At 52.7% G+C, this 27800-nt stretch overlaps 1 protein-coding gene across 1 annotated transcript in view; it reads left to right on the top strand.

Moving 5' to 3' along the window:
* LOC142279929 (phosphatidylinositol 3-kinase C2 domain-containing subunit gamma-like) overlaps positions 1-27800 on the top strand; it is a gene marked incomplete at its 5' end in the record, with an annotated part of 61564 nt that overhangs the window by 16574 nt on the left and 17190 nt on the right. Inside the window, 8 exon segments of the mRNA XM_075332714.1 lie at positions 145-333; positions 436-529; positions 2047-2141; positions 3973-4153; positions 5374-5481; positions 5788-5880; positions 6138-6267; positions 11078-11193. Of these exon segments, the coding sequence (XP_075188829.1) occupies positions 145-333; positions 436-529; positions 2047-2141; positions 3973-4153; positions 5374-5481; positions 5788-5880; positions 6138-6267; positions 11078-11193 (1006 nt within the window).

Consider the following 27800-nt stretch of genomic DNA (forward strand, 5'->3'; position numbering starts at 1 on the left):
AGGCTCCCCTCCTGGCCCTTGTGTGGGGTCATGGGGACATGTCCAGTATGGCCGCCATCCCGGCCCCCCAGTCTCCCCGATCCTGGCCCTGCGGTGGTGGTGAGATTGGAGCCCTTGCAGACCCTCTGCTTCTTGTTCCCTTAGGTTGTCGGAGATGGACAAGCAGAGTCTGTGGTTTTACCGCCGGACCCCCCACAAGCCCCCTGGCCTGCTCCCGCTTATCCTCGGCAGCGCGCCCGGCTGGGACCCTCCCACTATATCCGCCATGTACGGTGTCCTGGAGGACAGCCCTTTCTCCAGCCCCCTGGAGGCCCTGAGCCTACTGAGCCCGAGGTGAGTGTGGGGTCTCCTGGTCACCACAGCAGGTGCCCATAGTGGGGCAATGTGCAGGCCTCAGCTGCTGCAGAACTTCCTCATCTCTATGTTTCTATGCAGCTTTGCAGATGAGCAGGTGCGAGCGGTGGCGTGCCGAGAGCTGGAGCAGCTGTCATGTGACCAACTTATAGAGATCCTGCCGCAGCTCGTCCAGGTAATCGGTGACCGCCATCATCCCCCACCGTGACCCCCATCATCCCCCACCGTGACCCCCATCATCCCCCACCGTGACCCCCATCATCCCCCACCGTGACCCCCATCATCCCCCACCGTGACCCCCATCATCCCCTACCGTGACCCTCATCATCCCCCACCGTGACCCCCATCATCCCCTACCGTGACCCTCATCATCCCCTACCGTGACCCTCATCATCCCCCACCGTGACCCCCATCATCCCCCACCGTGACCCCCATCATCCCCCACGGTGACCCCCATCATCCCCCACGGTGACCCCCATCATCCCCCACGGTGACCCCCATCATCCCCCACGGTGACCCCCATCATCCCCCACCATGACCCTCATCATCCCCCACCGTGACCCCCATCATCCCCCACCGTGACCCCCATCATCCCCCACCGTGACCCCCATCATCCCCCACGGTGACCCCCATCATCCCCCACGGTGACCCCCATCATCCTCCACCGTGACCCCCATCACCCCCCACCGTGACCCCCATCATCCTCCACCGTGACCCCCATCACCCCCCACCGTGACCCCTGTTTGCTGTCTGGGACTGTCTGCAGATTCTGGCTGTGGTCCCCGGTAATGTCAGTGATTGTCTGCAGCGCCTGTGATGTCAGTGAGTCTGGAGCTCCTGGTGATGTCAGTGATTGTCTGCAGCTCCTGGTGATGTCAGTGAGTCTCTGCAGCTCCTGGTGATGTTAGTGATTGTCTGCAGCTCCTGGTGATGTCAGTGATTGTCTGCAGCTCCTGGTGATGTCAGTGACTGTGTCTGCAGCTCCTGGTGATGTCAGTGACTGTGTCTGCAGCTCCTGGTGAGTCAGTGACTTTCTGCAGCTCCTGGTGATGTCAGTGACTGTCTACAGCGCCTGTGATGTCAGTGATTGTCTGCAGCTCCTAGTGATGTCAGTGAGTCTCTGCAGCTCCTGGTGATGTTAGTGATTGTCTGCAGCTCCTGGTGATGTCAGTGATTGCAGCTCCTGGTGATGTCAGTGATTGTCTGCAGCTCCTGGTGATGTCAGTGATTGTCTGCAGCTCCTGGTGATGTCAGTGACTGTCTGCAGCTCCTGGTGATGTCAGTGATTGCAGCTCCTGGTGATGTCAGTAATTGTCTGCAGCTCCTGGTGATGTCAGTGACTGTCTGCAGCTCCTGGTGATGTCAGTGACTGTCTGCAGCTCCTGGTGATGTCAGTGATTGCAGCTCCTGGTGATGTCAGTGATTGCAGCTCCTGGTGATGTCAGTGATTGTCTGCAGCGCCTGTGATGTCAGTGACTGTGTCTGCAGCTCCTGGTGATGTCAGTGATTGTCTGCAGCTCCTGGTGATGTCAGTGACTGTCTGCAGCTCCTGGTGATGTCAGTGACTGTCTGCAGCTCCTGGTGATGTCAGTGATTGCAGCTCCTGGTGATGTCAGTGATTGCAGCTCCTGGTGATGTCAGTGATTGTCTGCAGCGCCTGTGATGTCATTGCTTCTCTCTTTCTCCTTGCAGGCTGTGAAGTTTGAGTGGAGGCTGCACAGTGCTCTGGTGAAGCTCCTCCTCCAGCGCTGCCTGCAGAGTATACAGCTGGCGCACAGCCTGTACTGGTGAGGGGCGGGGCCAATACAGCCTGTACTGGTGAGGGGCGGGGCCAATACAGCCTGTACTGGTGAGAGGCGGGGCCAATACAGCCAGTACTGTTGAGGGGCGGGGCCAATACAGCCTGTACTGGTGAGGGGCGGGGCCAATACAGCCTGTACTGGTGAGGGGCGGGGCCAATACAGCCTGTACTGGTGAGGGGCGGGGCCAATACAGCCTGTACTGGTGAGAGGCGGGGCCAATACAGCCTGTACTGTTGAGGGGCGGGGCCAATACAGCCTGTACTGGTGACGGGCGGGGCCAATGCAGCCTGTACTGGTGACGGGCAGGGCCAATACAGCCTGTACTGGTGACGGGCGGGGCCAATACAGCCTGTACTGGTGACGGGCAGGGCCAATACAGCCTGTACTGGTGACGGGCGGGGCCAATACAAACTGTACTGGTCGGGGGCGGGGCCAATACGGCCTGTACTGGTGAGGGGCGTGGCCAATATGGCCTGTACTGGTGAGGGGCGGGGCCAATACAGCCTGTACTGGTGATGGGTGGGGCCAATACAGCCTGTACTGGTGAGGGGCGGGGCTAATAGTCTGTACTGGTGATGGGTGGGGCCAATACAGTCTGTACTGGTGAGGGGCGGGACTAATACAGTCTGTACTGGTGATGGGTGGGGCCAATACAGTCTGTACTGGTGAGGGGCGGGGCTAATACAGTCTGTACTGGTGAGGGGCGGGGCTAATACAGTCTGTACTGGTGAGGGGCGGGGCTAATACAGTCTGTACTGGTTAGGGGTGGGGCTAATACAGTCTGTACTGGCGAGGGGCGGGGCTAATATAGTCTGTACTGGTGAGGGGTGGGGCTAATACAGCCTGTACTGGTGAGGGGCGGGGCTAATACAGTCTGTACTGGTGAGGGGCGGGGCTAATACAGTCTGTACTGGTGATGGCAGTGGCTAATACAGTCTTTACTGGTGAGGGGCGGGGCTAATACAGTCTGTACTATTGAGGCGATTAGATACACACTTCCTCTCGCCCTCGGGATTAGATACTCGCCTGCTCCTCCCCTCGGGATTAGATATTCGCCTTCTCCTCCCCTCGGGATTAGATATTCGCCTTCTCCTCCCCTCGGGATTAGATACTCGCCTGCTTCTCCCCTTGGGATTAAATACACGCCTGCTCTCCTCCTCTGGATTAGATACTCTCCTTCTCTGGCCCTCAGGATTAGGTACTCTCTTTCTCTCGCCCTCGGGATTAGATACTCTCCCGCTCTCGCGCTCGGGATTAGATACTCTCCTGCTCTCGGGATTAGATACTCTCCTTCTCTCGCCCTCGGGATTAGATGCTCTCCCGCTCTCGCCCTCGGGATTAGATACTCTCCTTCTCTTGCCCTCGAGATTAGATACACGTCTGCTCTCGCCCTCGGGATTAGGTACTCTCCCGCTCTCGCCCTTGGGATTAGATACTCTCCTTCTCTCACCCTCTGGATTAGATACTCTCCTGCTCTTGCCCTCAGGATTAGATACTCGCCTGCTCTCGCCCTCGGGATTAGATACTCGCCTGCTCCTCCCCTTGGGATTAGATACTCTCCTTCTCTCACCCTCTGGATTAGATACTCTCCTGCTCTTGCCCTCGGGATTAGATACTCACCTGCTCTCGCCCTCGGAATTAGATACTCACCTGCTCCTCCCCTTGGGATTAGATACCCTCCTTCTCTCACCCTCGGGATTAGATACTCCCCTGCTCTCGCCCTCGGGATTAGATACTCGCCTGCTCCTCCCCTTGGGATTAGATACCCTCCTTCTCTCACCCTCTGGATTAGATACTCCCCTGCTCTCGCCCGCAGGCTGCTGACAGTCGCTGCCTCTGAGCCTCACTACCGCGGCTGGTATCAGCGGCTCCTGGGCGCCGTCCATCACTGCGTCGGTCGAGCTGTTAGCGACCAGTTCTCCAGACAGAAGAGGCTGATGGGAATCCTAGGGGAGGTCGCGGAGGCCGTGAAGAGCGCTCCGGAGGACAAGAGGCAGGTGAGGTACTGAGGCTGTCCACCATGCTTTATACTGCCAACCTCCTCCCCGAGGATGAAGAGCAGAGCATCATTACTCCACAGAAGAAGCGACTTCAGCAGCCAAATCCACAGGAGGATTGTCTGCAGCGCCACCTCCCCTGACCAAGAACACCGCCAAATCTAGAGGATAAGACACAATGTAACAGCAGAATAGTGACTGCAGCTCTGGAGGTGACTGGAGGATAAAACACGATGTAACAGCAGAATAGTGACTGCAGCTCTGGAGGTGACTGGAGGATAAGACATGATGTAACAGCAGAATAGTGACTGCAGCTCTGGAGGTGACTGGAGGATAAGACATGATGTAACAGCAGAATAGTGACTGCAGCTCTGGAGGTGACTGGAGGATAAGACACAATGTAACAGCAGAATAGTGACTGCAGCTCTGGAGGTGACTGGAGGATAAGACATGATGTAACAGCAGAATAGTGACTGAAGCTCTGGAGGTGACTGGAGGATAAGACACAATGTAACAGCAGAATAGTGACTGCAGCTCTGGAGGTGACTGGAGGATAAGACACAATGTAACAGCAGAATAGTGACTGCAGCTCTGGAGGATAAGACACGATGTAATAGCAGAATAGTGACTGCAGCTCTGGAGGTGACTGGAGGATAAGACACAATGTAACAGCAGAATAGTGACTGCAGCTCTGGAGGTGACTGGAGGATAAGACACATTGTAACAGCAGAATAGTGACCGCAGCTCTGGAGGTGACTGGAGGATGAGACACAATGTAACAGCAAAATAGTGACTGCAGCTCTGGAGGTGACTGGAGGATAAGACACGATGTAACAGCAGAATAGTGACTGCAGCTCTGGAGGTGACTGGAGGATGAGACACAATGTAACAGCAAAATAGTGACTGCAGCTCTGGAGGTGACTGGAGGATAAGACACGATGTAACAGCAGAATAGTGACTGCAGCTCTGGAGGTGACTGGAGGATAAGACACAATGTAACAGCAGAATAGTGAGTGCAGCTCTGGAGGTGACTAGAGGATAAGACACAATGTAACAGCAGAATAGTGACTGCAGCTCTGGAGGTGACTGGAGGATAAGACACAATGTAACAGCAGAATAGTGACTGCAGCTCTGGAGGTGACTGGAGGATGGTGTTCTATCACTGCTTGTGGTGCTGAGGGGCGGTCGCTCACTCTCTTCTCTTTGGTGACCTCCATCAGGACGCTCTGAAGAACGGACTCTGCAAAATTCAACATTTCTTTGAAGAAGTTGAAAATTGTCGCCTTCCCCTGAACCCAGCGACCGTGGTGAAAGGAATAGATAAAGAGGTAAGGGATGGAAGCAGCAGAATAGTGAGTGCAGCTCTGGAGTATAATACAGGATCAGTAATGTAATGTATGTACACAGTGACTGCAGCAGAATAGTGAGTGCAGCTCTGGAGTATAATACAGGATCAGTAATGTAATGTATGTACACAGTGACTGCAGCAGAATAGTGAGTGCAGCTCTGGAGTATAATACAGGGGGTAACTCAGGATCAGTAATGTAATGTATGTACACAGTAACTGCAGCAGAATAGTGAGTGCAGCTCTGGCTGATGCCGGTGCCTTCTGTGGTATCTTTCTTGTGTTTCAGTCGTGCTCTTTCTATAAATCTAACGCGAAGCCTCTGAAGATCTCCTTCATTAACGCGGATGAGGAGGGGCCGCACATTCACGTCATGTACAAGGTGCGCGGTGCTGCAGCGATGGAGTCCCCTCTTCTGTTCTTGGTTTTGGATTTCTTGCGTTCTTCCTGATCCGTCTCTTCCGGGAATATAATGGGAGTTCTGGCGCCAGGGCAGCAGGGCAGTGTGGGCAGCGCTGGTGGCGGACGTGCCCTCTGTTCTGCCTCCTGGCACACTCGTGGGGTTCGGCGCAGTGTTGGGGTCATGTAATGTTCCGTGTCGTCTTCTGCGTTTCGCTCTGATTTTTCTGCTCTGTGTAGGTGGGAGACGACCTGCGGCAGGACATGCTGGTCCTCCAGATGGTGGAGCTGATGGACAGAATATGGCTTCACGAGGGACTAGACCTGCGGATGATCAGCTACAAATGTGTGTCCACCGGCCACCGGCGAGGTCAGCGACCAGCTGCGCTCACTGCACTCAGACGGATGGCGACTGCGGACAGAGGGTCTCGCTGGTGACTGAGAGCGGGAGCTGGTGACGAAGGGTGGGAGCTGGTGATGGCGGACAGAGGGGCTCGCTGGTGACGGAAGGCGAGAGCTGGTGACGGAAGGCGAGAGCTGGTGACGGAAGACGAGAGCTGGTGACGGAAGACGAGAGCTGGTGACGGAGGGCGAGAGCTGGTGACGGAGGGAGAGAGCTGGTGACGGAAGACGAGAGCTGGTGACGGAAGACGAGAGCTGGTGACGGAAGGCGGGAGCTGGTGACGGAGGGCGAGAGCTGGTGACGGAAGGCGAGAGCTGGTGACGGAGGGCGAGAGCTGGTGACGGAAGGCGGGAGCTGGTGACGGAAGGCGAGAGCTGGTGACGGAGGGCGAGAGCTGGTGACGGAAGGCGAGAGCTGGTGACGGAGGGCGAGAGCTGGTGACGGAAGGCGAGAGCTGGTGACGGAAGACGAGAGCTGGTGACGGAAGACGAGAGCTGGTGACGGAGGGCGAGAGCTGGTGACGGAGGGAGAGAGCTGGTGACGGAAGGCGAGAGCTGGTGACGGAAGACGGGAGCTGGTGACGGAAGACGGGAGCTGGTGACGGAGGGCGAGAGCTGGTGACGGAAGACGAGAGCTGGTGACGGAAGACGGGAGCTGGTGACGGAAGGCGGGAGCTGGTGACGGAGGGCGAGAGCTGGTGACGGAGGGCGAGAGCTGGTGACGGAGGGAGAGAGCTGGTGACGGAAGACGAGAGCTGGTGACGGAAGACGGGAGCTGGTGACGGAAGACGAGAGCTGGTGACTGAGGGCGAGAGCTGGTGACGGAAGGCGAGAGCTGGTGACGGAAGACGAGAGCTGGTGACGGAAGATGGGAGCTGGTGACGGAGGGCGAGAGCTGGTGACGGAAGACGAGAGCTGGTGACGGAAGACGAGAGCTGGTGACTGAGGGCGAGAGCTGGTGACGGAGGGCGAGAGCTGGTGATGGAAGACGGGAGCTGGTGACGGAAGGCGAGAGCTGGTGACGGAAGGCGAGAGCTGGTGACGGAGGGCGAGAGCTGGTGACGGAGGGCGAGAGCTGGTGACGGAGGGCGAGAGCTGGTGACGGAAGGCGAGAGCTGGTGACGAAAGGCGGGAGCTGGTGACGGAGGGCGAGAGCTGGTGACGGAAGGCGAGAGCTGGTGATGGCGGACAGAGGGGCTCACTGGTGACGGAGGGCGGCAGCTGGTGACGGAGGGCGGGAGCTGGTGACGGAAGGCGAGAGCTGGTGACGGATGGCGGGAGCTGGTGACGGAAGGCGAGAGCTGGTGACGGAGGGCGGGAGCTGGTGACTGAAGGTGGGAGCTGGTGACGGAGGGCGAGAGCTGGTGACGGAAGACGAGAGCTGGTGACGGAGGGCGAGAGCTGGTGACGGAAGGCGAGAGCTGGTGACGGAGGGCGAGAACTGGTGACGGAAGACGAGAGCTGGTGACGGAAGGCGGGAGCTGGTGACGGAAGGCGAGAGCTGGTGACGGAAGGCGAGAGCTGGTGACGGAAGACGAGAGCTGGTGACGGAAGATGGGAGCTGGTGACGGAGGGCGAGAGCTGGTGACGGAAGACGAGAGCTGGTGACGGAAGACGAGAGCTGGTGACTGAGGGCGAGAGCTGGTGACGGAGGGCGAGAGCTGGTGACGGAAGACGAGAGCTGGTGACGGAAGGCGAGAGCTGGTGACGGAAGGCGAGAGCTGGTGACGGAGGGCGAGAGCTGGTGACGGAGGGCGAGAGCTGGTGACGGAGGGCGAGAGCTGGTGACGGAAGGCGAGAGCTGGTGACGAAAGGCGGGAGCTGGTGACGGAGGGCGAGAGCTGGTGACGGAAGGCGAGAGCTGGTGATGGCGGACAGAGGGGCTCACTGGTGACGGAGGGCGGCAGCTGGTGACGGAGGGCGGGAGCTGGTGACGGAAGGCGAGAGCTGGTGACGGAGGGCGGGAGCTGGTGACGGAGGGCGAGAGCTGGTGACGGAGGGCGAGAGCTGGTGACGGAAGGCGAGAGCTGGTGACGAAAGGCGGGAGCTGGTGACGGAGGGCGAGAGCTGGTGACGGAAGGCGAGAGCTGGTGATGGCGGACAGAGGGGCTCACTGGTGACGGAGGGCGGCAGCTGGTGACGGAGGGCGGGAGCTGGTGACGGAAGGCGAGAGCTGGTGACGGATGGCGGGAGCTGGTGACGGAAGGCGAGAGCTGGTGACGGAGGGCGGGAGCTGGTGACTGAAGGTGGGAGCTGGTGACGGAGGGCGAGAGCTGGTGACGGAAGACGAGAGCTGGTGACGGAGGGCGAGAGCTGGTGACGGAAGGCGAGAGCTGGTGACGGAGGGCGAGAACTGGTGACGGAAGACGAGAGCTGGTGACGGAAGACGGGAGCTGGTGACGGAGGGCGAGAGCTGGTGACGGAGGGCGAGAGCTGGTGACGGAAGGCGAGAGCTGGTGACGGAGGGCGAGAACTGGTGACGGAAGACGAGAGCTGGTGACGGAAGACGGGAGCTGGTGACGGAGGGCGAGAGCTGGTGACGGAGGGCGAGAGCTGGTGACGGAGGGCGAGAGCTGGTGACGGAAGGCGAGAGCTGGTGACGGAGGGCGGGAGCTGGTGACGGAGGGCGAGAGCTGGTGACGGATGGCGGGAGCTGGTGACGGAAGGCGAGAGCTGGTGACGGAGGGCGGGAGCTGGTGACGGAAGACGAGAGCTGGTGACGGAAGACGAGAGCTGGTGACGGAGGGCGGGAGCTGGTGACAGAAGGCGAGAGCTGGTGACGGAGGGCGGGAGCTGGTGACGGAGGGCGGGAGCTGGTGACGGAGGGCGGCAGCTGGTGACGGAGGGCGGGAGCTGGTGACGGAGGGCGGGAGCTGGTGACAGAAGGCGAGAGCTGGTGACGGAGGGCGAGAGCTGGTGACGGAGGAAGCTATTGATGTAGGGCAGGAGCTGGTGATGGAGGGCGAGAGTTGACGATGGAAGGTGGCATTTGGTGATTGAAAGTGGGATCTGTTGACATCGGGCGGGAGCTGATGACAGAGGGTGGAACCTAGTGATCGTGGACGAAAGGCCTCACTGGTGATGGAAGGCGGAAGCTGGTGATTGCGGACAGAGAGCCTCGTTTGTGACGGTAGGCGGGAGCTGGGTGACAGAGGTCACAAGCTGGTGACAAAGTGTGGGAGCTGCTAATGGGTGAGTACCTGTCACTGATGACGGAGGGCACTCTCTGATGACGGAGGGCACTCTCTGATGACGGAGGGCGCTCACTGATGACGGAGGGCACTCGCTGATGACGGAGGGCACTTACTGATGATGAATGAAGCTCCTATGACATAGGACATTCTGTTATGATTGAGGGCACTCACTGTTGATGGAGGGCGCTCACTGATGACGGAGGGCACTCGCTGATGATGGAGGGCACTCGCTGATGATGGAGGGCACTCGCTGATGATGGAGGGCACTCGCTGATGATGGAGGGCACTCGCTGATGATGGAGGGCACTCGCTGATGATGGAGGGCACTCGCTGATGATGTAGGGCGCTCACTGATGATGGAGGGCACTCGCTGATGATGGAGGGCACTTACTGATGATGAATGAAGCTCCTATGACATAGGACATTCTGTTATGATTGAGGGCACTCACTGTTGATGGAGGGCGCTCACTGATGACGGAGGGCACTCGCTGATGATGGAGGGCACTTACTGATGATGAATGAAGCTCCTATGACATAGGACATTCTGTTATGATTGAGGGCACTCACTGTTGATGGAGGGCGCTCACTGATGACGGAGGGCACTCGCTGATGATGGAGGGCACTCGCTGATGATGGAGGGCACTCGCTGATGATGGAGGGCACTCGCTGATGATGGAGGGCACTCGCTGATGATGGAGGGCACTCGCTGATGATGGAGGGCACTCGCTGATGATGGAGGGCACTCGCTGATGATGTAGGGCGCTCACTGATGATGGAGGGCACTCGCTGATGATGGAGGGCACTTACTGATGATGAATGAAGCTCCTATGACATAGGACATTCTGTTATGATTGAGGGCACTCACTGTTGATGGAGGGCGCTCACTGATGACGGAGGGCGCTCGCTGATGATGGAGGGCACTCGCTGATGATGGAGGGCGCTCTCTGATGACGGAGGGCGCTCTCTGATGACGGAGGGCGCTCTCTGATGACGGAGGGCACTCGCTGATGACGGAGGGCACTTACTGATGATGGAGGGCACTCGCTGATGATGGAGGGCACTCGCTGATGATGTAGGGCACTCTCTGATGATGGAGGGCACTCGCTGATGATGGAGGGCACTCGCTGATGATGGAGGGCGCTCTCTGATGATGGAGGGCACTCGCTGATGATGGAGGGCACTCGCTGATGATGTAGGGCGCTCACTGATGATGGAGGGCACTCGCTGATGATGGAGGGCACTTACTGATGATGAATGAAGCTCCTATGACATAGGACATTCTGTTATGATTGAGGGCACTCACTGTTGATGGAGGGCGCTCACTGATGACGGAGGGCACTCACTGATGACGGAAGGTGCTCGCTGATGATGGAGGGCGCTCACTGATGACGGAGGGCACTCACTGATGACGGAAGGTGCTCGCTGATGATGGAGGGCGCTCACTGATGACGGAAGGTGCTCGCTGATGATGGAGTGCGCTTGCTTATGACAAACTGCGCTCACTGATGCATTTTGGGATAATCGGTGGATGATGGATGATGAAGTTGATGATCTCTGTCGGTTTCTCTCATTTCCTTTTTCCAGGTTTAATTCATTTGGTTCCGGATTCTATAACTTTGGCAAAAATCCAAAACAAGTCCGGAGTGTTCGGGCCTCTGAAGGACTCATCCATGAGAAAGTGGTTCCAGAACAACCAGACGGTACTGCCCCTCCCCCGCCATTCCCCTAATCCTGACAGTTATCTCAGTATAACAAGGGTGACGACCACTCAGTGTGATCTGTGCCGCCTGCTGAGGGATGTGGTTACCGTCACCAGAGCCACACTCCCGCTGTGAGTGCCCTCCGCTCTTCTCTGCCTGCGACCTTACAAGGGGCGTCTGCAGCCGTGGGTTTGGGGGTAACTAGTGACTCTGACAAGGGCCCCCAGCAGTGTGTAAGTTGGTTGGGGGCACAGGTGGCTGGTTGTTCCATGGGTGCTGTGCAGCTCAGAGTTTGCTCCTTTGAACACTCCAGATGGGTACAGTTGGCGGGTGGCCACAGCTTTAGGTGGCAGTGCTGCCAGTCAATAGATGGGCATCACCTGTAGGTTATGCGGTGGGCACAGTCTGTACGTGGGAGCACGTCGTCATACGTCGGTAGGGGTCTAGTGAGAGGGTACAGTCAGTATGAGGTGTGATGGGGATACTCACGCCGCCCGCTGTTCAGGTAGCACGCAGCAACACTTTCCTTTTAAAAGTTCAGTGGGTTTTATTAAAACAAGGCATAAATCGAACTTGTGGTAACATCTAAAGGAACACACATGGTAGACAGTCCGTTTAACTCTCGGTACGCCCACACAGGTTCGGATACACGTCTCTGCTGAAGTATCCCAGTGGAGGTATCTCTCGCTCCACTCACTAACCCCGGTCAGTACTCACCCCTCTCTCTGAGGTACCTTCCGGAGGTGTCACAAACCTCCACACACTGTCTCCGTCAAAAGAAGCAAGCTCTCCCTTCATTCAGAGGGTTCCTTCCAGAGGCTTCACAGCCTCTATCCACTGTCTCAATCAGGACAAGCTACTCTTTCTGGCAAACAATCTTTCTCCATTTTGACACATGAGGCACACCCATGGGCAAAGCCAAATTCACTCGTTTCTCTAGCTATCCGCTTCTTGGCACTACAGGTACCAAAGTGGACATCCAGGTTTACAGCATCTCCGTGATACATACCTGTTGCCATGTTACATACCTTCCCCTCTGCCTAAAGCCATGAGGCATAGCACCTTTCCATACCAGACCAGAGTCTTCTTTGGTGACTTTGAGCTTCCGTTCTTAAGTAACCACCTTGGTCAGACATCCCCCACTGTGACCACCTCCTACAGTTATTAAAGCAGTGGATTCCCTTACAGTCCAATCTACTGACTGGTCTTATTTTGGGTTATCTAGTACTCTATATGGGCCACTGTCTGGGCCCTTCAGCATCGAGCTGATAGAAGATTGCCACTTCTGGTTCCTCCACATCCTCACTGTGCAGATCTACCATGGCCTCTTCTTCTAGGGTGTCTTCTGCTGTCTGTCTGTTGGTGAATGTTCCTATCACCGTCCTCAGCTAGAGACCGGTCACTATCCATCCTTTCTGTGTGATTCCGGTTCAGAAGGCCTCAGCGTTTGTACCATAGCCCGATGTGTAGTTGGGTCCTCTGTGACCTCAGCTCCTTGCACTGTAGGACCTTTTCCCCTAACAGACGAGGCAACCCGTTTATTAGGTGGATAACACGTCTCTGGGCCCCAGCCCGAAAGTGGTCGCCACCTCACACCAACTTGGTGATGTTGTTCCTCAATCTTCCATGTTTTCAGTCTTCTCAATATCTTCTGACATGATATTCTAGAAGAGCTCGTACATTTCCACCACTTTCCACTAGGTGCATGTCACTTAGGATAGCCACCCGCTTCTCTGTGGCTTCACTTGTAGACAATATCGCCAATCGATTAGCCCCTGGGGCAAGGTACACTTTACAGGCTCCTACGGCTTTCTTACATTTGTCATGCACCGTCTCACTGGCACAGGCTTCTCAAGTCTTTGGACACCTTCACGGCCTTTGGACTGTTCCTTGGATCTTTCAACCCATCTTCCTCTTCTTTTCATATCAAAGGCTCCATCTTTTGAGTTGCAGTCTCCTCAGGTGTAGCCGCAGCTTCAGAGCCTTTGGGTTTCTCGTCAAATTTGACATCTGATCTCAGTCTCCTGGGCAGAGGCAATCTCTGTGTCTTCAGTCTTGTTCTTATCAGCAGGTTCAGTGGAGGTCTTAGCTCCTGATGAGACCTCGGGTCTCCTGATGAGACCTCGGGTCCAGACGTCACTTCCTCAGTGGCTCTCTCCACTTCTGCAGCTTCAGCTTTCTCGTGAGTGTCTGCAGCGTCAGAGGATTTCTCACCCTCCATGTCCTCAGCCTCAGGTTCTCTTCAATATTCCCCGACATTTCACGCTTTTCAGCATGCATACTATTCTTCCATACAGGCCAGAGAAATGACACTGATCTGCATAGAAGATACATGACTGGTTTAATCACGGAAGTGGACAAACATTTAAAAGGAATTATTGGCTAGGGGCCAAGAATACGTAACTCGTCTCCTATTGGATAAAGTAAAATAGCTTATTCTGTAATATATATATATATTGTGAGACTGTGACCGGGGTTATCTATGACGGCCGGTATGTCTCGCCCCGGTTGTGCTCACTCCATGATAGAAAGTAAATCCACTATAGGGTTAATGCTGTTTCCCTACAGGCTGAAGGAAGGGTTAAATAGAATCAGGAACGAGGGCAGGTGTGCCGGGTGTGAGGGAGTGAACAGAACTCCCTGAGTTTTCTGCTGGAGAGGCACATGTATTGTGTTATGGACTTTTGTTTGGACATTAAAACCGTGTGCTGTGAATCTTAATGCCTGGATCCCGTGTCTTCTGCTGCGCAGCCGACCGTGCTACCTCACATATGGTGGAGAATCGGCGGGCATGACAGCCGGTGAGGTGTAGCATCCATCCCTGGTGACACCAGCTGCGCATGTCCTGGATTCGAGCAGCTATACTACAGCCCAAACCCGGCGACGCCATGGAGGACATACTAAAGCATTTGGCTCAGGCTAATGCACAGCAGCAACAGGCTAATGCACAGCAGCAACAGACCAATGCACACCTGCTCCAATCCTTGCAAGTGCAGGAAAAAAAATTCCAAGAACAGATGGATCAGGCCAATGCACGTCAGCAGCAAGCCTTGCAATTGCAGGAAAAAAGGCACCAAGAACAGATGGTTCTCCTGGCCAAGTCGATCCGTGCCGGACCGGCAGCAACAACCCCGGGACCGGGTGACGACGGCAGCGTCCGGAAAGCGGTGAGACAAGCGTTGCAAAAGATGACCCCGGGTGATGATGTGGAAGCGTTCCTGGCGGTGTTTGAGCGGGTGGCCGAGCGGGAAAAGCTGCCGACCCCGCAGTGGGCTGAGGTATTGTCGCCCTATCTGACGGGGGAACCCCAAAAAGTGTACCTGGACCTCTGTACCGAGGACGCCATTGACTATGTGACCCTGAAAGCCGAAATACTGGCTCGGTTGTGGGGTGAATACCTATGTACGGGCTCAGCGGGTAAATCAGTGGTTCTATGAGGAAGCCAAACCCGTACGCTCCCAGGCCTATGACTTGTTGCATCTTGTAAAAAAGTGGTTGCAGCCTGACACTCTGAGCCCGGCGCAAATGGTGGAAAGGGTAGTAGTGGATCGTTTTGTGCGCACTTTACCCGTCACCGTTCAACGGTGGGTCGGACAGGGTGACCCGAGTACCCTGGACCAATTAGTGTCCCTGGTAGAGCGGCATGTGGCTACGCAGGACTTGATACGGGACACTGAGACTTTGCGTACCGCCCGTCGGTCCGGCCCCTCCAAGCCTAGGGCCAAGGACCCACCGCTGACAACGGTGCAGGAGTCCCCTACCGTCCCGTCTGAGGCCGCGGCCGCCACTCCTGAGGTCCGGAAGGTTCTGTACCCTAAACGACAACCCGTCAAGGGGGTTTCCGTCTCCATTAGATGTTGGCGGTGCCAGCGGGTGGGACATATGGAAGCCCAGTGTCCACTCACCACGGAGCCCATGGATTGTGGGGTTACCCGGCGGGGTTCAATGTATGCTCAGGTGGTGTGTACCGCTGACCTGGTCTCCCCAGAGACGGAGCCCCACTTGTGCCAAATACAGGTGAATGGATGTCCGGTTACAGGATTGTTGGATTCCAGAAGCTTAGTGACCCTTGTGCGATCCACCTTGAGGGCTAAAGTAAAGGCCACAGGACGCACCGTGGGGGTGGTTTGCATACATGGGGACCGCCGCGACTATCCCACGGGGATTGTCACCATCACAGCACCTTGCGGTCAGGTGCAACATGAGGTGGGACTTCTTAACACTCTTCCTTATGACGTGATCCTAGGAAGGGATCTGCCCTATTTTTGGACTTTATGGAGGGGACCCCCTAAGTCCCCTCAGATATTGGTTGGTCCGGGACCTGAGCCCTACAATCCTGAATCCGGGACACCTGCCGTAGGGGTCACCATGATAGGGACAGAGTGTGAACCCGGTAGGTCGCCCCTAGAGGTATTGGCAGGAGAGGCTGAGACGGTCGAGCCCATCCCGGAGTTGGAGGCGTCCCCGGATACGTTTGGGACAGCCCAACTCCAGGACCCTACGTTGATACATGCCCGGAGTCGGGTGACAGTAGTTGACGGGGTGGCACAGCTTCCCGGTGCCCAGGTAAGGTACCCCCATTTCGCTCTTAAGCAGGATTTACTCTACCGGGTAGATGAAATACGGGGCGTGGGGGTAGAACAGTTGGTGGTGCCCCAGCCGCATCGCCGGCGGGTCCTCGACTTGGCTCATAAACACCTGATGAGTGGCCACCTAGGGGTCAAGAAAACGCAGGAGCGAATATTGCAAAGGTTCTATTGGCCCGGGGTCTTTGGGGAGGTAAAACGGTTCTGCGAAACCTGCCCGGAGTGTCAGCTTACCGCACCCCTGACCCATTTTCGCAGTCCGTTGGTACCGTTACCCATTATAGAAGTCCCTTTTGAACGCATAGGGATGGATCTGGTGGGGCCCCTCGTAAAGTCCGCTCGAGGGCACCAACACATCCTAGTGATCGTTGACTATGCCACCCGGTATCCCGAGGCGATACCTCTCAGACATACTGCAGCAAAGCTTATAGCTCGGGAGTTGTTTGCTGTGTTCTGCCGGGTGGGGTTGCCCAAGGAGATCCTTACGGATCAGGGGACCCCATTCATGTCTAAAGTGACCAAAGAGCTATGCCGGCTACTCCAGATCAAGCAGTTGCGTACGTCTGTGTATCATCCTCAAACGGACGGTTTAGTCGAGCGTTTCAATAAAACCCTGAAAACCATGCTAAGAAGGGTGATCTCAAAAGACGGGAAAGACTGGGATATGATGCTTCCCTATTTGATGTTTGCCATACGAGAGGTGCCACAGGCATCCACGGGGCTTTCGCCTTTTGAATTGTTATACGGGCGACATCCCCGGGGATTGTTGGACCTGGCAAAAGAAACATGGGAACAAGAGCCCACCCCCCATAAGAGTGTGATTGAACACATTTTAGGTATGCAGAACCGCATAAGCGCGGTCATGCCAATTGTGAAGGAGCATTTACAGGAGGCTCAGGCCGCGCAAAGCGGCCGCTACAATAGACAAGCCACCATGCGGACCTTTAAACCCGGGGATCGGGTGTTGGTATTAATCCCCACGGCGGAGAGTAAATTCCTGGCTCAGTGGCACGGCCCCTACGAGATAAAGGAAAGAGTAGGGGTGGTTAACTATAAAGTATTGCAGCCCGGTAGGCGGAAACCTGAACAAATATACCATGTCAACCTATTAAAACCTTGGCAGGAACGGGAAAGCCTGATGGCTGTTTTTTCCCCACCTCCCTCCTCTTCGGGTCGTTCACATCCGGCTCCAGCGACCTCCGGAGAGGACGAACCGGAAGTAAGGATTGGAGAAGCCCTCACCAAGCAACAGAGGCGAGAGGCCAGACGGTTGGTTCAGCAGAACCCCGATGTCTTCTCCGAGCTGCCCGGTAGGACCAGTCTGATACGGCACGATATTGTCACCGAGCCCCACCTGAAGGTACGCCTGAAGTCATACCGGGTACCGGAGGCTCGACGACAAGCCATATCGGAGGAAGTAAAGACAATGTTACGCCTGGGGGTCATCGAAAAATCCCGGAGTGAATGGGCTAGTCCGATTGTCCTAATACCAAAACCCGATGGCTCCTTAAGGTTCTGCAATGACTTTAGGAGATTGAACGAAATATCCAAGTTCGATCTCTACCCCATGCCCCGGGTGGATGAGCTGATTGATAGGCTGGGACAGGCGCGATATTTTACCACGCTCGACCTGACCAAGGTGTACTGGCAGGTGCCACTAACGGAGTCCGCCAAGGAGAAAACCGCTTTTGTTACGCCGGAGGGTCTCTTCCACTATGTTGTCTTGCCTTTTGGGTTACATGGCGCTCCGGCCACGTTCCAGAGGTTGATGGACTTAGTGCTGGAACCCCACCAGGCGTATGCATCAGCGTACCTTGATGACATCATCATTTACAGCTCCGATTGGCAGACCCACTTGGAACAGGTACAAGCGGTGGTGGACGCGCTTCGAACAGCCGGACTGACAGCCAATCCCAAGAAATGTGCATTGGGACTCACGGAAGCCCGCTACTTGGGCTACGTGATAGGCCAAGGAGTGATTAAGCCCCAAATTAACAAGGTTGAGGCGATCCAGAAGTGGCCTAGACCCCTGACCACGAAGCAGGTTAGGGCCTTCCTGGGTATCGTGGGGTACTACAGGAGGTTTGTAAAGGATTTTGCGGGACTATCAGCCCCCTTGACGAACCTTCTCAAAGGCAAGAAGTCCATCATGGTGCGCTGGAGGTCCTGTGCGGACAGCCCGTTCTTGTACACCCTGATTTCCGGAAGGAGTTCATAGTACAGACTGACGCCTCAGAGGTCGGCCTGGGGGCAGTGCTGTCTCAGGTGGTTCAGGGGGAGGAACACCCCGTCACCTTCTTAAGTAGGAAGCTCACCCCTCCCGAGCGGAATTATAGCGTAGTGGAGAAGGAGTGCCTGGCGATCAAGTGGACCTTGGAGTCCCTACGCTATTACCTGCTGGGACGGCAGTTTCGCTTGGTGACGGATCACTCTCCACTGGTCTGGATGAGGTCCGCCAAGGAACGGAATGCCCGGGTTACCCGGTGGTTCCTTTCTCTGCAGAACTTCCGGTTTACGGTTGAACACCGGGCCGGTAGGTTGCAGGGCAACGCCGATGCCTTGTCCCGCGGCCCGTGTTTGATGGCGGGAGTTCAACCCCGCACGCTTGAACTGAGGGGGGGGGGGTATGTGAGACTGTGACCGGGGTTATCTATGACGGCCGGTATGTCTCGCCCCGGTTGTGCTCACTCCATGATAGAAAGTAAATCCACTATAGGGTTAATGCTGTTTCCCTACAGGCTGAAGGAAGGGTTAAATAGAATCAGGAACAAGGGCAGGTGTGCCGGGTGTGAGGGAGTGAACACAACTCCCTGAGTTCTCTGCTGGAGAGGCACATGTATTGTGTTATGGACTTTTGTTTGGACATTAAAACCGTGTGCTGTGAACCTTAATGCCTGGATCCCGTGTCTTCTGCTGCGCAGCCGACCGTGCTACCTCACAATATATATATATATATATATATATATATATATGTGTATATATATATATATATATACTGTATATGTGCCTTCTTCCTCATTCATATTCAGCTATGTCCGCATGATTCACTTGTCACATGAAAGTCCAGACTGATGAGTCTTATGTCTGAATGCAGTTCACACAGCATCTTAAATCCTGGTTTTTGGATATCTTCATATAACTCTTAATACTCCTAATAGTTCATAATCTTGTCCATAAGAATGGTGCCACTCACCTCAACACGGTTCTCTTTTTCTTCAAGAGTTTTGGCACTGTTTCCACTTTCAGCCAACCCAAAAGTGGATGTATCACTGATCTGCTTTCTTTGATATTTAGAGGGAGAAAACTCCACAACACCATACTATAGGGTGAGGGGTGGGTCCAAGAAATATTGGATCCCCACCCCAGACACCAACTCAATGTATTACACAATTAAAGAGAACAAGAGTTTTTAAAGGTGCAAAAAATACACAAGTTTATTATAGACACACAGTGAGGATGAACATCCAAGACATCATAAAAACATATAGATAAAATATACAGTCCACGGACAGACCCAATGAATAGTAAATGCACAAACAACCTCAATCGTGTTGGTTCAATATCGTGTAATCATACACTACGGGTCACAGTAAAAAATGCATGCAGAAAATTGCGTATCAAGTATACCATATTAAGTGCACAGAAAAGCTACTGTGGCGAAAAATAGCATTTGGCACAGAAACACATGCAATGTTGCAAATGAGGGACAGGGTTACGTATCAAACACATATCATATGGGTTTCTATAGGGCAACATAACCTGAAGCCAAGTTAAGGCCAAACTCATAGTGTATAGGAACACATTACCCCCGGTCCTAAAAAAAGGACCCCTGCATAGATCAAGTGTGGACAACGATCCTTGAACCATATACTTAGAATAGTAGAGTGGTTGGAAGAGGGGGGTCCGTGGAAAAGGAGCCTCAGAAGAGCCAGCCTACGTACGTTTCGATTAGGTTAATCTTCGTCAGGGAAGAGGCATCTCCTGACACTCACCCCTGACGCCAGGCTTTAAATAGCGGTACGGTAAATGCCGAACCCGGAAGTCCCATTGCCGGCGCGCGCACCATGTGACCTAGGAGATCGCGCGAGACGCCAGCCGTCACGCCGTGCTCGCGCATGCGCGGGAGCGGGGACGCGTCACCAAGGCTCCCGCGCATGCGCGCGACGCTCAGACGGCGGCAGCTCCGAGCGCACCACCCAGGGCATGGCGCGCACGCGCCGAGACGACCGTAATGCATGGAAACAAGCTATTGCAGTATATATGACACATTGGCAGCAAACAGACTCGAAATATCACATCATTATGAGTACATCATATCGGAAATCCATTCTCAGGTTTCATGTGTGGACAGGAGAAATGTTGCTGCACAGATGTTTTTGATGTTGACATTCTAATTTCTAAGTCCTACAAACAAAACATAAGGCATATTCATATTATACTGGCCTGGATACAGGGGAGAATGTGAGAAACATAAAAATAATAAAAACAAGATAAAATCGATAAAACCAGATGCAGATGGAAGAGAGGGATGGTGAAATCTACTGATGAAAAGTACTAATGGAAAATGCTAATAAACAACAATATCAAGGCTGGATGTCATTAGGCATAGATGGAAACACAGGAGAGAAGGAAATATGATCAAATATGGATCAGTTTCACAAAAATGGAGCGTAGCTCACTGATTCATTTAATCCTTTTGGGACCAGTGTGTCCAGCGTCACAATCCACTTAGTCTCACACTGCGCCAGGCGCTTCTTGAGGTCACCACCCCTGATTCCCCCTGTTATCACATCGATTCCTCTAATTTTTAATTTAGAGGGATCACAGGAATGGTGAGCTCTGAAATGCCTGGGCAGTGTCTTGAGTGTTGATGGATCCACTTCTGTTTTGGCCGCAGTGATATCCCTCACGTGCTCCCTGACCCTAATGCGGAGCTCACGTGATGTGAGTCCCACGTAGGTCAAGGAACACGTGCATGTGGCAAAATACACCACGTGTGTTGTACCACACGTGATGTAATGCTTGATATTATAGTTTCTAGTCCCATCCGAAGAATGGAACGTGTTGGTTCGAAGGATACTGCTGCAGGCCACACAATGGCCGCAGGGAAAGCAACCCTGTGGGGGTCCACGGGACCCAAATGGATTCACCCTGGGAGGGATATAGTGACTCCGGACCAAAAGGTCTCTCAAATTCCTAGCTCTCCTGGACACCATCAAAGGATTCGGGGCAAGTATTTCGGCTAATGCCGGATCTGTCATCAGGACCGGCCAATGTTTTTTTAAAATATTCCGCATGGTTTCCCATTCCTGGTTATATGTGCCAATGAATCTCACCGCATTATTATGTTCTTCCTTCTTTTTTGGGGGATCAGTGAGCAGCTGTAGCCGGGGGGTCCGCTTGGCCCGGTTGTAACCGGCCCGGATGCTTCTGCCACTATAACCCCTCTCACGAAATCGGTCCCTGAGATCAGACGACTGGGCCTCAAAGTTCTTACTAGATGAGCATATCCGCTTCATCCTTAGATATTGACCGGTGGGGATGGCACGAATTGTTGATGGATTGTGGGCAGATGAGGCGTGCAGAAATGCATTGACGGACGTCTCCTTGCGGAAGACGTCCGTCTGGACCAACCCCCTATGATCCACAGTGATCATGATGTCAAGGAAGTCGATCTTGCATCTACTGCTTTTATAAGTGAGTTTGATGTTAAGATTATTAATGTTTAACTGCCTCATGAACTCATTAAGCTGCTCGACCGGGCCCTGCCACACAAACAAAATGTCGTCGATGTATCTTAGCCAGCACTGCACATGGGAACTCAGTCCGCGGCCCTCGTCCGCAAACACCAGCCTCTCCCAGAACCCCAGGAAAAGGCCAGCGTACGAGGGCGCACAGGCCGCACCCATGGCAGTGCCGCGTTGCTGCAAATAGTACACATCCTTAAAGACAAAAAAGTTATGAGACAGGGCAAACTCAAGCAGCTCAATGATAAACTCGCCCAATTCGCCACCCCGACCGGCCATCTCCAGAAAGAAGCGAACTGCTTGTATTCCATCCACATGGGAGATACATGTATAAAGGCTCTCAACGTCGGCTGTGACAAGGATCATATCGTCTTCCAAGCAAATGCCGTCAATGCGCCGTAGGACGTCCGTGGTGTCACGAACATATGAGGGCAGTGTCTCAACCAAAGATTTAAGATGGTGGTCAATAAATTTGCAAATGGGATCACACAAGCCCTCTATGCCGGACACGATCGGACGTCCAGGCGGATTGACAGCATCTTTATGGATCTTAGGGAGTATATAGAACGTGGGCACTCTAGGATATTTTCTACATAAGCCATCAAACATTTTTTTGTTGATGAGGCCAATGTCTAGGGCCCTTTGTAATATTGCGGTCAGTTCAGTGGAAAACATAACCAGGGGATTAGAGGGAAGTCTCCTGTATGTGCTCCTGTCTCTGAGTTGTCTAAGAATTTCATGTTCATATTTATCACAGGAAAGCACCACAATGTTCCCCCCCTTATCCGCTGGTTTGATGACAATATCATTAAAGCCTTGTAACTCGGTTAAGGCCGTTCTCAATGGGCGGGTCAGGTTATCATATTTCCGTCTAGTTGGAATCTGTTTAAATTCCTCACTAACCATTTTGGTAAAAATATCAATTGCAGGGCTAATTGATAGTGGGGGGAATTTAGTTGATTTAAGTAACAGATTATCTGGAAACATACCTGCAGTCGGAGCCTCCTGTTCCTGAAGTAAATCCTCAAGATTTTTGATGGCTTCTTTCTCCATCTGGTTGTCGGACCCAGCATTCCGCTTGTGAAAGAATTTTTTAAGAATTAATTTACGTGAAAATAAATTAAGGTCCTTCAAAGCCGAAAAGAAATGAAAGGCATTAGAGGGAGAAAAAGTCAAACCACGTGATAGGACCTCCACCTGATCGACAGTGAGCACCCGTGAGGACAAGTTGATTACCTGTAATCTATTTCCTTGGCGTTTGTTCTTGCCATACGTTACAGGTGGTCGGGCTCTGTTTTTAACACGTGCCCCGACTGTTTCACCCGTGTCCATGGAACTCACTGAAGCTCCAGAGGAGGACCCACCAGCAGAGGTCTGTGACACAACTGAGGAAGATCTCAATCTAGGGTTTCTATGGGAGTTGTCTCTAATGTGTCCTCTCGTTGTGTCGGTTCTCCATCTATAGGCTCTCTTAGTCGAGTAGTCCAAGATGTCTCTATTCAATTTTTTCAGCTTGAAGGCCTTAATATCACGTTCCCACCTTTCAAGTTCCTTGTCCATATCAGCGTTGAAGCGGGTCACGACACCAGGTGTACATGTGTCAATTAATTTTTTCTCAAGTGATTCCAACTCAGCCTCGATTGGAACCAATGAGGACGAGTTGTGATCCCAGAGCAGGGCTAGGAAGCCCCGAGAGCAGGTATGCGCCAGTTCTTCCCATTTCGTTTTAAAAGTTTCGTCATCTAATGGAAATGAGGGGAATACCTGTATACGGAGTCCCCTGGGCACCAAATCTTTTTCCAAATACTTGCCCAGAAACGCCTTATTCCACCACAGCCTAGTTCTCTTTCTAAGCAAATCTTTATATTTAAGCATTATAGTTTCATCAGTTTGAACACCATCACTCCCGCCACCTGATGCCCCACCGGTCTTGAGGACATCATCAATCTGTAATTGCCAGGTATTGTCCCTGGCCCGAAAATTCATAGTCGGAAGGGAGCTATCTGTGGTAAACAGAAGGGAAACAATTAGAGGGAGAAAACTCCACAACACCATACTATAGGGTGAGGAGTGGGTCCAAGAAATATTGGATCCCCACCCCAGACACCAACTCAATGTATTACACAATTAAAGAGAACAAGAGTTTTTAAAGGTGCAAAAAATACACAAGTTTATTATAGACACACAGTGAGGATGAACATCCAAGACATCATAAAAACATATAGATAAAATATACAGTCCACGGACAGACCCAATGAATAGTAAATGCACAAACAACCTCAATCGTGTTGGTTCAATATCGTGTAATCATACACTACGGGTCACAGTAAAAAATGCATGCAGAAAATTGCGTATCAAGTATACCATATTAAGTGCACAGAAAAGCTACTGTGGCGAAAAATAGCATTTGGCACAGAAACACATGCAATGTTGCAAATGAGGGACAGGGTTACGTATCAAACACATATCATATGGGTTTCTATAGGGCAACATAACCTGAAGCCAAGTTAAGGCCAAACTCATAGTGTATAGGAACACATTACCCCCGGTCCTAAAAAAAGGACCCCTGCATAGATCAAGTGTGGACAACGATCCTTGAACCATATACTTAGAATAGTAGAGTGGTTGGAAGAGGGGGGTCCGTGGAAAAGGAGCCTCAGAAGAGCCAGCCTACGTACGTTTCGATTAGGTTAATCTTCGTCAGGGAAGAGGCATCTCCTGACACTCACCCCTGACGCCAGGCTTTAAATAGCGGTACGGTAAATGCCGAACCCGGAAGTCCCAGAGACAGGAGCACATACAGGAGACTTCCCTCTAATCCCCTGGTTATGTTTTCCACTGAACTGACCGCAATATTACAAAGGGCCCTAGACATTGGCCTCATCAACAAAAAAATGTTTGATGGCTTATGTAGAAAATATCCTAGAGTGCCCACGTTCTATATACTCCCTAAGATCCATAAAGATGCTGTCAATCCGCCTGGACGTCCGATATCGTGTCCGGCATAGAGGGCTTGTGTGATCCCATTTGCAAATTTATTGACCACCATCTTAAATCTTTGGTTGAGACACTGCCCTCATATGTTCGTGACACCACGGACGTCCTACGGCGCATTGACGGCATTTGCTTGGAAGACGATATGATCCTTGTCACAGCCGACGTTGAGAGCCTTTATACATGTATCTCCCATGTGGATGGAATACAAGCAGTTCGCTTCTTTCTGGAGATGGCCGGTCGGGGTGGCGAATTGGGCGAGTTTATCATTGAGCTGCTTGAGTTTGCCCTGTCTCATAACTTTTTTGTCTTTAAGGATGTGTACTATTTGCAGCAACGCGGCACTGCCATGGGTGCGGCCTGTGCGCCCTCGTACGCTGGCCTTTTCCTGGGGTTCTGGGAGAGGCTGGTGTTTGCGGACGAGGGCCGCGGACTGAGTTCCCATGTGCAGTGCTGGCTAAGATACATCGACGACATTTTGTTTGTGTGGCAGGGCCCGGTCGAGCAGCTTAATGAGTTCATGAGGCAGTTAAACATTAATAATCTTAACATCAAACTCACTTATAAAAGCAGTAGATGCAAGATCGACTTCCTTGACATCATGATCACTGTGGATCATAGGGGGTTGGTCCAGACGGACGTCTTCCGCAAGGAGACGTCCGTCAATGCATTTCTGCACGCCTCATCTGCCCACAATCCATCAACAATTCGTGCCATCCCACCGGTCAATATCTAAGGATGAAGCGGATATGCTCATCTAGTAAGAACTTTGAGGCCCAGTCGTCTGATCTCAGGGACCGATTTCGTGAGAGGGGTTATAGTGGCAGAAGCATCCGGGCCGGTTACAACCGGGCCAAGCGGACCCCCCGGCTACAGCTGCTCACTGATCCCCCAAAAAAGAAGGAAGAACATAATAATGCGGTGAGATTCATTGGCACATATAACCAGGAATGGGAAACCATGCGGAATATTTTAAAAAAACATTGGCCGGTCCTGATGACAGATCCGGCATTAGCCGAAATACTTGCCCCGAATCCTTTGATGGTGTCCAGGAGAGCTAGGAATTTGAGAGACCTTTTGGTCCGGAGTCACTATATCCCTCCCAGGGTGAATCCATTTGGGTCCCGTGGACCCCCACAGGGTTGCTTTCCCTGCGGCCATTGTGTGGCCTGCAGCAGTATCCTTCGAACCAACACGTTCCATTCTTCGGATGGGACTAGAAACTATAATATCAAGCATTACATCACGTGTGGTACAACACACGTGGTGTATTTTGCCACATGCACGTGTTCCTTGACCTATGTGGGGCTCACATCACGTGAGCTCCGCATTAGGGTCAGGGAGCACGTGAGGGATATCACTGCGGCCAAAACAGAAGTGGATCCATCAACACTCAAGACACTGCCCAGGCATTTCAGAGCTCACCATTCCTGTGATCCCTCTAAATTAAAAATTAGAGGAATCGATGTGATAACAGGGGGAATCAGGGGTGGTGACCTCAAGAAGCGCCTGGCGCAGTGTGAGACTAAGTGGATTGTGACGCTGGACACACTGGTCCCAAAAGGATTAAATGAATCAGTGAGCTACGCTCCATTTTTGTGAAACTGATCCATATTTGATCATATTTCCTTCTCTCCTGTGTTTCCATCTATGCCTAATGACATCCAGCCTTGATATTGTTGTTTATTAGCATTTTCCATTAGTACTTTTCATCAGTAGATTTCACCATCCCTCTCTTCCATCTGCATCTGGTTTTATCGATTTTATCTTGTTTTTATTATTTTTATGTTTCTCACATTCTCCCCTGTATCCAGGCCAGTATAATATGAATATGCCTTATGTTTTGTTTGTAGGACTTAGAAATTAGAATGTCAACATCAAAAACATCTGTGCAGCAACATTTCTCCTGTCCACACATGAAACCTGAGAATGGATTTCCGATATGATGTACTCATAATGATGTGATATTTCGAGTCTGTTTGCTGCCAATGTGTCATATATACTGCAATAGCTTGTTTCCATGCATTACGGTCGTCTCGGCGCGTGCGCGCCATGCCCTGGGTGGTGCGCTCGGAGCTGCCGCCGTCTGAGCGTCGCGCGCATGCGCGGGAGCCTTGGTGACGCGTCCCCGCTCCCGCGCATGCGCGAGCACGGCGTGACGGCTGGCGTCTCGCGCGATCTCCTAGGTCACATGGTGCGCGCGCCGGCAATGGGACTTCCGGGTTCGGCATTTACCGTACCGCTATTTAAAGCCTGGCGTCAGGGGTGAGTGTCAGGAGATGCCTCTTCCCTGACGAAGATTAACCTAATCGAAACGTACGTAGGCTGGCTCTTCTGAGGCTCCTTTTCCACGGACCCCCCTCTTCCAACCACTCTACTATTCTAAGTATATGGTTCAAGGATCGTTGTCCACACTTGATCTATGCAGGGGTCCTTTTTTTAGGACCGGGGGTAATGTGTTCCTATACACTATGAGTTTGGCCTTAACTTGGCTTCAGGTTATGTTGCCCTATAGAAACCCATATGATATGTGTTTGATACGTAACCCTGTCCCTCATTTGCAACATTGCATGTGTTTCTGTGCCAAATGCTATTTTTCGCCACAGTAGCTTTTCTGTGCACTTAATATGGTATACTTGATACGCAATTTTCTGCATGCATTTTTTACTGTGACCCGTAGTGTATGATTACACGATATTGAACCAACACGATTGAGGTTGTTTGTGCATTTACTATTCATTGGGTCTGTCCGTGGACTGTATATTTTATCTATATGTTTTTATGATGTCTTGGATGTTCATCCTCACTGTGTGTCTATAATAAACTTGTGTATTTTTTGCACCTTTAAAAACTCTTGTTTTCTTTGATATTTGAGAATTTTTCCTCCACCAACGCTCTCATCTCCTATAGCATTCTCCAGGATTTCTTCTCCTATAGCATTCTCCAGGATTTCTTCTCCTACAGCGTTCTCCAGGATTTCTTCTCCTATAGCGTTCTCCAGGATTTCTTCTCCTACAGCGTTCTCCAGGATTTCTTCTCCTATAGCGTTCTCCAGGATTTCTTCTCCTATAGCGTTCTCCAGGATTTCTTCTCCTATAGTGTTCTCCAGGATTTCTTCTCCTATAGCATTCTCCAGGATTTCTTCTCCTATAGCATTCTCCAGGATTTCTTCTCCTATAGTGTTCTCCAGGATTTCTTCTCCTATAGCACTCTCCAGTGCTTCTCCTATAGTAGTTTTGCGGATTTCTTCTCTTATAATGCTTTCAAGGATTTCTTCTCC

Source organism: Anomaloglossus baeobatrachus, unplaced genomic scaffold, assembly GCF_048569485.1.
Source record: "Anomaloglossus baeobatrachus isolate aAnoBae1 unplaced genomic scaffold, aAnoBae1.hap1 Scaffold_444, whole genome shotgun sequence".
NCBI classification, from domain to species: Eukaryota; Metazoa; Chordata; class Amphibia; order Anura; family Aromobatidae; genus Anomaloglossus; species Anomaloglossus baeobatrachus.